Source organism: Cottoperca gobio, chromosome 18, assembly GCF_900634415.1.
Source record: "Cottoperca gobio chromosome 18, fCotGob3.1, whole genome shotgun sequence".
Taxonomy (NCBI): domain Eukaryota; kingdom Metazoa; phylum Chordata; class Actinopteri; order Perciformes; family Bovichtidae; genus Cottoperca; species Cottoperca gobio.
The window spans coordinates 6111120-6127202 of NC_041372.1; the positions used below are offsets into that span (position 1 = coordinate 6111120).

A 16083-nucleotide genomic window follows, 5' to 3' on the forward strand; every position below is an offset into this window, starting at 1 on the left:
CGATGGAGCTCCAGGCATGTTGATTGCTTGCTTCAAAAAAAAGAAAAACTCAAGAAAGAGGGTAAAAGTTTGGCTAAGGCCACGTCGGATGTAGAGGTTAAACGGGGACACAAAAAAAGGCAAAAAGATAAAGAGGATAAGAAAGAGATTTGCGGTTTCCTCTATCTTTTTGTAGGTTCAGTCACGTGGGCCAACTTCCGAATGGCCCAACTGATGCGCTCTGGAGCTGTAGGATAAGAATGCAGTTTAAATTATAGCAGGGATCAAGTGACAATAAATGATTCCCTCTCTCTCTGTCACCGATCCTTCTATTACTGTCACTTTTGAGTCTGGCCAGAGCTCGCCAGCATCCTGAGTTTGGCCTGATATGTTCATGGCACAGTGGTAATCTTCCGCAGTTCCTCATTCGCAACATAAGGTTAGAGGACAGTAAAAGCAGTAGTGAGAGATTGTGGAAGAGACACAGCAAAGCAGAGAGAAAGAGGGAACTAACGTTCAGAAATGTATCTTTATTCACTTATTCCCTGTTCAGATACACTGCTTTGAAAGTCAGTGTAGCATACGTTTTGAATCATTCCTTCACTTCATTGTTATGCATGGTATTTGAGTAACATTTTACCGTACACCAGTAGGTACCTATACAGTATAACACCACTGGAGAGCTTCATTAAACTCACTGCTTTGGCAGGAATTTTCACTTCTGCGAGAACCACATTTTTCTTTTGAAGTCGTCATGATAGCCAGCACTGCCATTTTAATTTCCACACTAAAAAGGCATAGAGCTCATGTTCATGTTCTCAAATGAAAATCTTGAGCCTTAAGGAGGTCACCGTCTCCATAACTGACACCTGTTGCACCTCTCAGCCGTCGCAGTGATACAAATTAAATACAAATGTTGAACAATTGAACTCCACCACTTAAGTGTTAAGTGGTTTGCCTTCAAAATAGAAGTAACTCTAGATAATGCCATGTTTAACACACACACACACACACACAGTATGTAAGTTAGGTTTAAGCAGAGAACGTTATGTAAAAGCCAGACAGTGGATGAGTACTTGTCAGGAACATCTTTAGAGAAAATTAAACAGAGGCACTGAATGTCGCATGCTGATCTCTTTGTCATGTTACCGATTAAAAGCTTCACTTCAAATGCTGTCGCTCAGGCACATCTTGTTTTTAACATTTTACCTTATGTCAAACTTTGTAAAGCCGTAGCGTCTGTATCTTATTGGTAATATATGTGGAGTTTTATCTAATACTGACATGGTACTCATATGGTTCAGCCGCACATCTGACAGCCTGATAATGGACAAGCCAATGAAGCCGTAGCGACAAACGCAGGGAACAGCAAATTAGGCTTCTATATAAATCATTTGAACACTTAGACACTTGGCTGTCATACAGTTAAAGTGGCCACGACATTCGTATACAGCTTATTAGCTTTGTGTTTCATGTAGGGGATTTAGTCATACAAACAGTGTAAACCATGCATAGGTGGTAATTGTCTGCGGTGAACCTCTAGCATGGCATTTCATGGTATCTTATTCCGTGCACAACTCCAGAGAGCACAGTGGTGTGAATGGCCTACTGCTCCTATTCATTTATCTTATTAGGTGAAATCCACCAGTAATAAGATCTTAATGAAGGCAGAATGCCAGCAGTTTCCCCGTCTTTGCTCACTGCTGTGGAAAATAAGCACAAAGTCATTGCAGCAGTTGGGTTGTCACCTCTGTTAGAGTGCGAGTATAGATTTTCCCCACGGTCTCTTGAGAATTCAGTAAATGCACGATCATCTTTTCCTATTTTCATACTTACAAGACTCTTGTAGAAGAATGACATTGTTTTTTTCCCCGTGTAGATACTATAGTTGTGAGAGACCCCCACCTTGAGCGGTTTTAGCTGTTGTTTGATGTAAGCAGAGTTGCGAGTGGCAAGATGAAATATTAATAGTTAAACAGTTCAAGTATGAGTCACGCTCAGTTGGAGTTTTGACTGAATTCATTGGCTCCTAATGTGTTGTTTGTGATGTTGCCTCACGCCCACAGTCTCTGTCTTTACCTCTCTTATGCATTTTTCAGAAGCAGCTGCTCTGAAAGCATAAATGATGTTGTTTGTTTTTTTTAGGGAAATTTTGTAAAGCTGTTAAAAAGGAGCACAACATGGATATCACGATGGCTGCTCATGAATGCTCATTCATTCATGAATTTGGAAGATCTTCAGTATGGGTTTAGACGAAAACATACACTTTCCAAACCTATTCAGTTTTTATTTCCCAATTCTTAATATCAATATCGTAATGGGAGCAGCCGCAATTAGCATCAGCGCACTTCTGATGAGTGAATTTATGTGTTCATGGATGAATATGTTGTGCAGATATGTTCATCAATAAACCTTTATCATATATATATATATCTTTTAACAACTGAACCGAACATACACATTGTGGGAAGTGCAGTTTTTAAAAATAAATGAAAAAGAAGCTACCAATTAAGTTATTTTATATTTTATATTTTTGCCTTCTAATAATCTAGTAAATAAAATATACAAACAAAAGCACATTTATGTAATAAACTATGACTATAACTATGTAAGATACTTAATAGTGAGCTCAACTTTTTACCCTCTTCTAAATAAAACTCATTCTGCTATTTTGCTTGGATGAGTTTCTCTTTTTTTTTCTTCTGTTGCTTACCTGCAATGTGGACAAGTGTGGTTTGCCCTTAATATGTCCTATCATATTTGTGCATGTGCGTTGGTGCCCCGTGTCTCACTCACTCATGTGTGTCGTGTTTTCTCCACACTCCTCCCTGAAGGATTGACAGCTAAGCGGTGCTGGCTGAGGGAGAGGCGTCCAGAGTGTGGTGAGAGATGAAAATTAAATAATTAAATCGACAGCAGACAGGGGTCACTAACTTCTCGGGTGTGAGACGGAGTCACTGAAAAGAAAAGGGGGAAATGGTCAGGGGTCATTTTCCAGCTTGCTTTTTTCAGCCATGGAACCATTGTCACAAAAGGTTACATGCATTGCTTGGTTTAATGACGGGTTTCATACAATACGGGAAATGTGGCTGGGCTAACATAAGCCAACACACAGCTCACCAGTCTTGGCCTCGATATTCTTTCCTTCCTGAAATACTGCTCTCCCCCAAACAAACTGTTGATGGCATCCAGCTGGGACTATTTACTATCCTACAGGGGTTACAGACTTTATAGCTCTGCCCCTGGGTCCTATCAGCTCAGAATGATATATCATCAATACAACATGGTCACCCCAGCCCCGTGTCGCACACTGTAAAGATGGTGTGCTGCAATAACTTTATATTTGTACACAGCTGCCATGATATGATATTACATGGGAGAATCTCCTGTGTGCTGCTCTGTACATCTGTGTTTCCTCTGGTGTGGTCGCCTTGGCCTGGGAGAAGTGGAAAGGCATGATAGATGAACTATGTATGACCAACTATCTCTGCCTCCTTGACTCACACACTCTCTTACTTCCTACGTCCCGTCATAGTCCCCCCCCCCATTGTGTTAGAGCATGGAGAACAAGTCCGAGCTTTGTCAAAATCCAGGATATTAACAAACAAGGCCTGGGAGAACAGTGTTTATTCTTCCTTTGCCTTCATCCACCACTGTGGACCTTTTGAGATCTGTCTCAGCTCTTGTGCCCGGACTGTAGATCAGGAACAATGTCAGCACTGCAAGGCAAAGCGCCCTGTGCTCCATCTGCTCTGGCTGGGATTATTGCTCTGCTCCATGTGTTGGGACTGAAGATGGTTCTTTTCACCTTGGACATGAAATGGCAGCCATCTCGCCAGTATGGAAGGCAGCCTATCCAGGGCCACTCTGTTTATGGCTGGCAGTGATATGCTGTAAGGGAACTCAGTGGGTGAAGGTGTAACCGATCCTTGTAGTTAAAATAATATTGTATATGTTTTACTACTATTGCACTATATATGATGTAATGGTGTCAATAAACTACATTGCATTTATATTATTCATTATTTATTTAATAATGCAAGGTAACACACGATACAGTGTCAACTTGTGTTTCTTGAAAAAATATTTAGTATCTTAAAGTTGATCAACCAAAAATAGAAAAATCACTACAGTTTTCTTCATCTGCCGTGTTATCACACATCACTAAAGGTGCTTTTTGGGACAGAGAAACGTAAAGAAATACAATAGTTCAAATTTAAAAGTTTTCACATATGTCCCGGAAAACTGGGAAACCAGCACAATGTATAGCAGATCGCTCACAAGAGGGCACATAGGTCCAATACAAGGGTTTAATTGTGCCGTAGGTGCAGAAATTCTGCTGTGTTCAGCTCAACTTCCCTGAAAATAAGTGTTGCTTTTCACAAGCTAATTGGATGCACGTCCACCCTGAATTGATCTCAACACAGACTTAGTTTAATATGTAACACCTGCCAACAGCTACAATCTTTAATTAGGAATTTGACTTGACAGAATGGATCAATATTTCAGGTGAAAATTATGCACTCTTATTAAAACCTTTTTTTTTTTTGCATTGACCATTGGAAGGAATCCAAAATGAGTATGAGCCGGACTGTGTTCCCCTTTTTTATTGAGCAGTGTGATGAGGTATTGGGTTGTCCTTTGAATTTCTTCATAACTTGCTACACCCTCCACCTCTCTCTCTCACTTCCTCCTTCTCAATCTGTCAGGTGTGTGACTCTGACAGTAACTGCGTGTGGTGTAAAGGGAACCATCAGGGGTCGAGCTGCCATATCATTCTCTCAGGAGGTGACGAGAGGCAGAATGCTAGACCTACTCTGATGTTAGAACTCGTCATAAAGTTACTAGAAGTTATTATTCTTATATACTATTTGTGTATTTATGCCACATAATAATTGGTCCCTTTTTTTCTCGCCTTCTGTTATTTATTATTATTCTCTTGGCTAAGTTATATTTTGCTTTAAAAACTTGTTTAATTGGATAATTTGGTGTTTTAAAAGTCACTAACATGTGGTGACTGCAGTACGGAGAACCTTTTTTTTTTTTTTTTTTTTAAGAACGTGACAACACAGTCTTTTTGTTTTTATAAATTTGAGTCCCAGGAGGAGTTATTTGCAGCGTAGAGAGAAGTGGAAAGTGAATGTCCAGAAGTTAGCTGGACGGTCCTTTTATGACCTTTTTAAGACTTGTTTTATAAAGAAAATATGAGTGCTGCCTTCTGAACATCCCTGCTCGTTGCTTTCCTCCACCATTAAAATTCCTCTGTTGAGGCTGTATGTGTAGAATAGCACTCTGGTAGACATCTAATGCTAATTGCAGTCTGACTTCTCTTTTTCTCCCAGTGCTATTATCTCTCATTGTGTCATACCTATCTTTTGGTGAACAGGTGTTCTCAAGTGACATTTTTCTTTGCTCTTTGAACTAATCCATCTTTTCTTTCTCTCCCTTCTCCTTCTTCTTCTACAGGTGACTCATCTCAAGTCGGTAAGTCAACTTTTTTTAATGCTTTCTGCCACATCTGCATATTATTTTATATCTTCCCGCTGCCATAGTGGCTGAAAGGTTACAGCCCGTCTTTATTATACATTTCCGTTAGGCCTGTGTGAACGTTAACGGGCCGGCACACACACACAAACACACCACCAATCATCTCTCTTATTTGCAGTTGGTGTGCACACTGAACAATGACACTTTCCTTTGAAGAACTGCTAACTGCTGAATAGAAATCACTGTATACTTTGTAATTTCTCTCTCCACCCCATTCCCTCATCTCTCCTTTCATTCTTAATGCATTGCGGTTATTGGATATTACCTACTACATTACCCTTAATTAGTTTTTACTGTATTCTGAAAGGGGAGGGGGGGGGGGTTCTAAATGTTTACTGTGGAACAACAAAACTCTTAGTCCCTACTTTGCGACTCTCATAAGCTGCATTACTTTCCAATGTAAATGCAAATTGTAAAGGTTTTAGCAAATTAATCGGCAGTTTTTGTTGCCGAGGCACAATTCTGCTTGAGTAACATTGTGCTGTGCAACATTATGCTTCACTGACCGCTTCATCAGGATTCAAATAGTTGTTCCTCCGTCATTTTCAAGTTCAAGACGTTTGTGACTCGCGTATTGGCTGAGATGCAGTGATTTAGAATTAGAGGTATGGATGTCAGTAAAAGACTTACCATGTGCACGGGGTCACACAGTTTCCATTCTTATTTGTTCATCGGCCTCAGGTGGATTTTAACGGCAGACTTTCAATCTGTGTGATTGAGTGCTTCCCATGGTTGAAGGGACTTTTGGTAGCAATTCAGACGTACAACGCATATGCTGTTCTGACTTTGTATCTTCATGCAAGTCGAAATGAAATGTAATGTAATATCCTCACTACTTTTAACGGCTCACTTTCTTTTAGCAATCTCTTCCACGTTGCACTAAATTTCAAATGACTTTCCCATTGAAGTCACTTATGAGTGGGGAATTGCAAAGTTATGGGCAAATTCCATTTCATCCTCCATCTTGTTGTGTTCTAGGCCTAAAGTGCTCTGCGCTATTGAGGCATTTATTAAAACACAGACGGGAGGCTTTATCTGTAGATATGCTGACATGTCACTGCGCGCTAGCTTTCTATCAGCATATCATTTGGAATCAGTGTGAGTGGAAGATATGGGCGAGGGATAGGATTGGAACAGTGAGATGAGAGCAGAGATGGACAGGCTAATGGGACGTATCAACACCTCACACAAGCAGTGAAACAATGAGATGGGTAGAGTATAAAACTCTAGCTCGCAGCACTTTGTAGCAAACAGCTCCTGCTTTTGTGATGCGTCAGTGTTGTCACTCGCCTCCTAATAATTTGCTTCGTCTCGCTGCAGTACCTACCATGCATTATGAACGAGCAATAGTAATCAGCAGAATGTGTAGGCATGCAATGAGGAAAGCATACAGTCATGGTAAAAATGTTTTTTAACCAATCCTACGGTAAATATTTCCCCCTGTGAGTTCTGTGCTGTGATAATTCAAGCATGTCTCCTTATCCTTATACGTAAATAGTTTATTTGTGTGTGTGTGTGTGTGTGTGTGTGTCTGCTTGTCTAGCTTTGTCCAGCGAGTGCAGGTGCAGTGGAATGTGGCTACAGATATTCAAATACCACACCCATTTCTTACCACCCTGCAAGAATCAAGATCCAGCAAGGGAAGAATAAAAACTAATTAAAATTTGATCTGGGGTGCCAGTGGAAATTGAGTTTAATCTTCATTAACACCACTTGGCAAAGAAGCAGATAATTCAGTTTTGCTTTTGAGATACAAACTGTGTCAGTCTACAAATTCAAATTCCAAAAGTATAAGTAAGGTAACAGTGTTTAACGATTTGTTAGTTTCGGGTAGAATAGTTTTTGTCTGGGTTTTTTTTTTATGAAGGTGTCTATACAAATGAATAAGTACTATTTATTTTCAGTGACTTTACAAATGTCCAATTTTGCAGTGGAGCAGTCATTAACCTGTGATTGCAGCACCATCTTTGTCCAATTAGTTTTATTGGTCCAAACGTATTGCAGCGGTGAGATCTTTTTCCTAAGTTTCTTTCAAATTGAATCGGCTGTTGTAAAGTCTAGCTAAATCTCACTCGCATCATCCAATTAAAAATATAATGTCCAAATCCACATTAGAACAAATGTCTCACCCAGCTTCACACCAGTCGAAGAATTTTGACATTGGGTCCAAACTATATCCTTGCCGAACAAATAATATTGCCGTTTTTCTAGACAGTCACATTTTTCGATTCACTGTCAGGCTCATGAGGCAGGTAGTGGCAGAGGTAACGGATGTCCCTTAAATGTAGAGGCAGGCACGCACACTACAAACACAGATCTTTATCCTACTGCTGAATTTCATTCTGACTCCAAAAAATGGCATTGGCAGAGGCAGAGACATCTTTCTGTGCACATCTCTCTGTCTGTCTCTCTAAAGCCTTGTTCTCCTCGGCTCAGATGATTAGCATCTCTCTTTCTCTCATTTCCCTTTTTTTCTCTCTCCCTCCTTTGACTGCCAACCTCAGGCTAGTCAGAGCCAGCAGAAGCCTCTTGAAGCTGAAGCTGCAATTGGATTGGCCTGCTCACCACACATGGTACTCAGGATGCTCAGTGAACCACACATCTACAATTAAGATGAGAAAATGAGGGATTCAGGCTCTGTGTTGGTGGGTGGCACTTAGAACACATTGTTCTAGTTAGTATATAATGTATAATATATCATTCTCAGACAAAATGTGTCAATACCTTGAGCTATTGTTTTTAAATTCAGTCATAGATATTTTCATACAACTCCCAAAGTCTCACATTGTGTATTCACAGTTGGGAAATTCATTATGTAAAGTTGCTTTATTCTGGGCTAACGCAGCCATGAAGGAACAGCCCCTCAGTGAACATTGAAACGGTTCATAACTGTCCTAATTTGATATTTAAATGCTGCACACAGAGGCAACGTTCCATTTGATGGCAGCAACCTGGCTACTTAATTGAACGAGTCTTAAACATCTTCCACAAAAACCAAGACAATAAAAACTCCCTGGAAACACAACCAGTACTTACGTCCCCCCCCCCCCCCCCCCCCCCCCTGCCTAGTGATAAACAGCACGGCCTCTAAGGATCACAACAAAATGCCTGATCCACAATATAGCTCCCAAGTCAGTGGCCACATTTATATACTAGAGTAGGGTGGTAATGAGATATCTACCTGAGATAATTACTACTTGAGGCGTCCGGCTCTCACCTACTACAGCAGGGAAACAGTTTAATTCACTACAATTAAACGGCCACTCATTTGCTCCATTTGAGGCGCCATTTATGCTCCACTGGCTTAATGCAACAGCGGAAACTTGAACCAGGTAATGTGGAAGGAAACATAGATGTATAGATTGGACAATGATACACGGACATGTGAAAGTAATAATTATTTGTGTCCCTAGTACTCTATTTAAACATTATTCACTTTCCTCTGGCATTGATATGCATCATTTGGACTAGATCCTGATTAGCTGGATTACATTTGCAACTGATGGTAAAGTCTGTCTCTTGTAGTGTATGCATTATTTAAAACCGTCATTGGACGTCTTGCTTGTTACCCATGAGTATCCTGACTTTCTTTTGACAAGGACGTTATTATTTAATCCATTTTCCTAGATGCATTTGTATGCATCTGTTGTTGGTATACAGATGTGGTCTTCATTGTTTTTGGAACCATTTCTTTCACGCTGGAGCTGGTTTGGATAATAGGTGCTCAGGTCAATGACATTCAGGTCTATAAACAGCATTTGTCCCTCAGGAGTCAAGACAAATATTAATGCTAGGTGGAAAAGAAAAAGCATGTTTGTTTCTCCCAGTATATACAACTATAAAGGTCTGACTCTATATTCAGTGTGACTGTGATGTGACTTAGAAATAACATCATTAACCCTAATGACTATAAATCCTGACTTGTAAAATGTTAATGTTGCTGACAGTGACTCTGTTACTGCTCTGCTGACTTTCTGCCTTTTTTTCGGAGGCTGAAAGAATCCCTGACATGGCAATCACTCAAACCTACCGCTGTTCTATTTTATCCTTGTCCTGTCTCAAACGAATAAATTAAACTGTAATATCTTGACTGCTGAGGAATTGCGTTGGATTGTTATAAATGATGCTGGGACGATAGTGTGTGATCGTTGAGCTTAGTGTATTCAGCTGAGAGACTACACACAAGGAATAAGAGATGGAGAGCACCGCGAGATCTACATTGGTTCCAGCGTGTGAAGATTAACGGCGTCGGCTTCCATGAGCCTCAGAGTAATTGTTAAGACAGCGATGAACAGTCTATAGCTCTAATCCTCAAATCAAAGAGGAGTTGCACAGACCACCAACATTCAGTTTTGATTTCCTTCACTCAAAAAAACACAACTTAATCTTCCCTGCCTTTCAGAGATCACAGCGCAGAGAAGACATACTTCCTGTATTAACTAATTGGCAATAATTTGATTCAGGATTCTTGAAAGACTTTGTCCATTTCACTTCCTGCTTTCTTACCGTGCGGACGCTTCTCTGCTTGCTCTCGCCTTTTGCTTGCAGCTTTTTGCTGATATTCTTATTTTTCTTCTGTGAGAAACTTCAAGCAAGCGGCTCCTGGATACTTATAAATCCCTGGAACTGTATATTTTGCAGATATTGGCTTTTGCCATAATTCAACATTTTTATGAACTCAGTATAACGTTAGCGTGGCCTACCAACAGCACAAGCCTAGACTGCAGTGACTGGAAACATGGTACTTAGTTAAAGCTAAATAGCATCAAGATGCCCCCCTTCTGCACGGATGACTACCTCTAACTTTTACAAAAGATTACAGTACTGGAAACCAAAATGTACTAGTGTGAATGTGGAATTGAATGATCTATGTGTGAACGAGACCACTTTACTAATTTGCTAATACATCTACAAGTGATAGTCCTCCCTGGAAGTAACTTGGTGCAAAGCCTAAGACTAAATCATTTCCATCGGAATTGGGAGAACGATTAAGAGGCAGAGCCCAGCACTCTGAGATTTGTAATGCGACCGGCTGGCCTGCAACATTACAGTATTATCATCCAGGAAAGGGGGAAATAACATCAAACTTCCCCAACAAACAAGTGTGCAATTGCCGGACAGATTTGCTCCACTGTTGCAGGACCCAAAATCTCCCTCTGATTACCTGGATAATCTGATCTTCACACAGCAGGGTAAGGGCTGAAAGTAACTCAGAAAGTAAAAGGCTGCAGGGAAAGCTAACCACTGACACCGCTAACACAGCTAACACAGTGTGGCAGAAACCTTGGAGGAGAACCACCTCAGAACATGCCCTGAGTAGAGTTTTGATCATGGGAGACTTCAGAGATGAAAGGAGGACTCTCCTCCCCCCTTCGCCCCCCTCTATCAACACCAATCCTCATCGAGCTCACTCTTCTCTCCAAGTATCCTTCCTCCCTCCTCCCCTCTCTTGGAGTTCACTGACCAAATGAAGGATCTGGTTACAGACGGAACCAAACTTACCCCCCCTCAATCACGGCATCATCCTATGTCTCCCCAGCCTGATAAGGTGCTGGGTCCCGGCTGCAAGGCTGATGACACTCATGACTCCTTCCAGGACAAGCCAGGGCCCTGCTTGCCTGATAGCATCCCCATATTTCTGTCTTGATAGGTATTAGAAAAATATTGGTGAATCTGCTAAGAAACAGGAAGCAATCAACCAGGTGTGCAAATGTATCACGTTTGGCATCCGTCAGCCACAGCCTGTCACAAGTAATTGGGCAGATAATGCTTTTAACGCACACAGCTTTATTAAGTGTCATTTCTAATCAATGATTTTTATCACCGTGCACAATCTTGAATTTATGTTTTTAACTGAAAATTGGTTTGACCAAAATAACAGTGCAGCTGTTCATCAAATCAACCCCTCCCAATTTCAGTTTTATGAGTGAGGCTAGAGTGCATAAGAAAGGGGTTGGAGTTGCCATTTTGTTTAATGATTCCCTTTTAATGCCAGAAGATATCTTATGGAAACTTTATTTCTTTTTGAATATGTGGCTTTTCTGATTCCTCCTCTGGAGCTTTGTTCCTAAATATCTACAGGCCACCTACTGATACTGTGCAACCTTTTGTTGATGACTTTACCAAACTGCTGTCTATAGTCTGTATCGACTTTGACCGTGTAGTTATTGTTGGTGATTTTAACATCAATGTATACAACCCCCAGGACAGAGGGGCTAAATAACTGTGTTGTGTTCTTGATAACTATGGACTGACTCAGCATGTAACGGAGCACACACAATAAGGGGCACACTCTGGACTTAAATGTCTCCAAGGGTCTGAACATTTCCAAGGTTGTGGTGACCGATGTTGATCTGATCATTCCTGTGTTTTCTGTCAGAACTTTATCTCTGTGCACACCAATGTTCAAACAGTCACAAATCACTGAAAACGCAAGTACAATATTTATTCAGAATTTCTCTTCCACACCTGCCCTCTCTAGAGTCTCAGTAAAAGAGCTTGTAGATCATTTAAATTCTAAAATTACAAATGTTATTGATAATATTATACCCACCAAGGTGAAGGCTGTCTCTGTTAAGAAAAGATCTTCATTTGAGAAATGGCATGCCGGTAACAATAGAAAAAAAAGATTGTCGATAGGCTGTGAACGCAGTTGGCATAATGACATCTATAAAGAGAGACTTTTCTTTTATAATCTGGAACTGAGAAATGCAAGACGGTCCTTTTTTCTCTGATATCATTGCCAAAAACAATAATAATGCACGTGCCATGTTTGCTACCGTCGACAGACTAACAAACCCTCTTGTGTCAGTAGCGTCTGAACTTCTATCAACCAGGGCAATTAGACAAGCAGTCAAAGCCTCCATATCAGGTACAGGATATGTGTTGTCCCTGTGTCCACTTAAAATCAATTCAAATACCATGACACAATTTTATCCGATCAACTATAATAAGCTGGTGGAAATTCTACAACCTCTGAAATCCTCTCCTGCTGCCTTGATATTCTACCAACATGCTTTAAAAAAAGAAATGGCATGGCCTCAGATCTTTTGCATATCATTAACATGTCTCTTAGGTGTATTCCCACAGGCCCTGTGCAAACTGCAGTCATCAAGCCACTCTTAAAAAAAAAAAAAAAACTAGACACGTCACTAATGAACAATTACAGGCCCTTTTCAAACAACAAATCAACTCTGAACAAATCAACTGTTTTGATGTTTTCCAGTTAGGTTTTCGACCTCACCACAACACTAAGATTTCTCTTGTGAAGGTCTTCAACGACATCCGCTTAAACACAGACAGTGATATTATTAGATCTCAGTCCTGCATTCAACATGGTAAACCACAACATTCTACTAGATCGACTTGAAAACTGGGTGGGACTCTCTGGCACAGTACTCAACTGGTTTAATCCTACTTAAAGGACAGGCACTACTTTGTTTCTATAGGTAATTACAAATCTGAGTGGACAAATATGACATGCGGAGTTCCTCAAGACTCCATTCTGGGGCCTGTTTCCACTGGTGCAGAATAAGTGACAATTCTGACAAATAAGTAATAAAATAAGTTACCATAACTATGCAGTCGACACACACATTTACATAACCCTTTCACCAGTGGACTATGGTCCAATACAAACACTGAGTAAGTGCATTGAACAAGTCAATGATTGGATGTGTCAAAGCTGAGGTAATTGTTTTTAGAGCCAAGGAGGAACGATTAAAAGTCCTCGCTCAGCTTCCATCGGCAATTTTAAAAAGCAAATGTTTTGAGAGCTTTACACTGGCTTCCTGTCCGTCAAAGAATTGACTTCAAAATACTCCTGTTGATTTATAAAGCACTCAATGGTTTACGGCCAAAATACATTTTGGATCTTTTGCTAAATTACGAACCATCCAGAACTTTCAGGTAGTCAGGGGTGGGTCTGCTTTCTGTCTCCCAAAAAAAGAGACGTTTCTGTTTGCCGCTGCCTTCTGTTAAATCATATAATTATTCATATCTTTATCTTAAATTGTATTATAGTGCCATTTTATAATGTGTTTCGTTGTCTAAATGCTTTTCATGTTTTGCACTTTGAATTGCCTTGTTGATGACATGTGCTATATAAATAAACTTGCCTTGCCGTGCCTTGTCACTTACTACAGAACAGTAAAAGTAATTCCAAGCTTTGTAGAAGTAAAGACATTGATTGTGTGACAAAGGTGGTGATTCTTTAACTTTGTAATAGGGCAGATACTGTACACTGTGAGGAAAACCTGTATCTCCTGAGAAAGACTTTCAGAGTGTGACTACAAAGACCCACGAATGTGTTGGAGGAGAAATAAATATACAGAGATGAAAGGTTAAGGGAGAACAAAGCATGTCGAGGAGGTGAGCTTGGTATTTAAGAGTTGTTTTTTTTGTGCATGCAGTGTGCAAATGCACTCTTGTAAGACACATTGGCAGAATCGTGAGGAAGCGAGACTATGAACCGAAAACCTCGCATGCAAAATATCCTTCTATCTTGAACCTTGCAGCTAATCCCCCTATGTTTTAAGGAACACAAAAACTACAATATCTGTTCACATTTCCTCCTTGGCATCAAATCATACAACGTCCTTTGGTGTTTGTGTGGAGCCCAAGGCTGAACTTCATTACAACGCTCTGCAGGCTCATTGCAGATCTATTAGGTTGATTTGACCCCATGAGGGGGGAGAGAAAGAGCTGCCATGTGAGAAGAAAGGTCTGGAGAGAAAAAGGGCAGAGTAATGTGGTTATATTATGGGAGCAGTAGGGGTGTTTGCTAAGTATAGGGCCAGGCCACTGCTGTAGATGGGCCTCGGTGCCCTGTAGCTCCACAGCTTAGAGGGAACATTCATTAACAGCCACAGCTTATTACCAACAGCTGGTGCTGGGTACTGCCCCAAGCCTATCACATAGGCTGCATTAACACACGCCATCACACACTTACACATCTGTACACTTTCACCGTTATGACTTTAAAATTGACTACATTCACTCCCTAACTTGATTACATTCGTTCCTTGTTTGATGTATATGATGCTCTGTGTGCACACTGCAAACGGAAGATAAGAAGCATCGCCACATGAGGACCAATTTGCATAATTTTTCATTAGAAGACACTTTATTTTCTGTGGCCTAAATTCTGCCAGTGTCCACTATGTCGCTGTTGATATCCTGTTGATGGAATTTGATTTACCGTTAGTGGCGGTGCTGTGAGTTCTTCTATGGTGACTATTACTACACGTGCTAATTACATCGCTTTTCATCTGTTCATTCCCACTGAGCACACACCTCTTGCAGCTTCCAGATCCATCCTCTCAAACACAAGAAGCTATGTGTTTGAGAGGATGTATTTAGAGGAACAATCCTTAAACCAGTTAAGGACTCTGAATAAATTGATAGTGGAAGTACTATTTTTTTTGGTATTCATTACCTATATTTAAAAAAAGAAAACAGAGCAACAATGTACATTCATTTTCTAAGAAAAACAAAATCATATTCTGACATGAATTTAATCCTAAATGTTACTTTAAAGCTGTAAAACCCTGAATTGCTGCTTCGAACACAAGCAAATCACTTTCCTCGGCACACATGTTCTCATTCTAACTCCGACTGTCTAGAACTCAATCTTGTTTTCTCTTTGACTCTCACAAACACCCACATTTAGAGCAACACTTGCCTGTGTTGCCGCAGGGTCGTGACAGTGCGACTGTGGGTCTGAAGAGGCGATGGCAGACAGAGTCCAAAGCAAAACATCCACTATTGCAGACACTAATGGACTGTGTGCGCACACCTGTGAACTGCACACAGCGGCACTGTAAAGAGATACGTGTGTGTGTGAGACAGAGGGAGGTCATGTCCATTTATTGTTGAGCTTCGTAGAAATGTGGTTTAATTGAGTCTTATGATAATATTGTGACTCGGGCGTTGATGATCATACATTGATAACACAAGCAGCAGAAACTATTGCTCTGTTAATGTAGAATTACAGATTAGGATTGTTTGGTTTTATAAATATATATATATATAATATACAGTATTTAAATATTGTTTTATCTTAACCATTGGGAAATATACAGAGACAAACCTGATTTCCATAGTGGACATTCACATGTACTGAAGCATTGGCGATCATACATCACACACTCTGCGTCTGTAAGTCATCATCGGCAGTGACATCTCCATCTTCATCATGGACTCGAGCGAGTGGGGTTAGATATCCAAACACCTATAAAGTGCTTCACAGGATTAATAAAATATAGAAACATAAGGAGATAAGATGATGAAACAAATGGAAAGCACCAAAGAAATACAATCAAACACACAAAAGCAAATAATAAAAATAACATTTAGAAACGCACCTTTGATTGGCATATTAAACATTGTAAATGCTATGTTAAGTGTCAAGCAACCTCATAAAATAAAGATGCATATTATATTTCCTCTTTCAATTAATTTTTCATTTCCACTTTAGTGTATCACACTCGGTTGGCTTTAGAAAACCTTCTGTCCACCTGGTCTGAAGTGTGTATGAGGTGCACACATTTACATTAT

The 16083-nt window shown here is 40.2% G+C and overlaps 1 protein-coding gene across 6 annotated transcripts in view; it reads left to right on the forward strand.

Moving 5' to 3' along the window:
• Positions 1–16083, forward strand: part of nrxn2b (neurexin 2b) — a 503322-nt gene that overhangs the window by 115749 nt on the left and 371490 nt on the right. For all 6 annotated transcript variants that reach the window (XM_029455250.1, XM_029455256.1, XM_029455255.1 and 3 more), the window contains one exon: positions 5446–5463. In XM_029455250.1, the coding sequence (XP_029311110.1) occupies positions 5446–5463 (18 nt within the window). The remainder of the gene's footprint in view (positions 1–5445; positions 5464–16083) is intronic.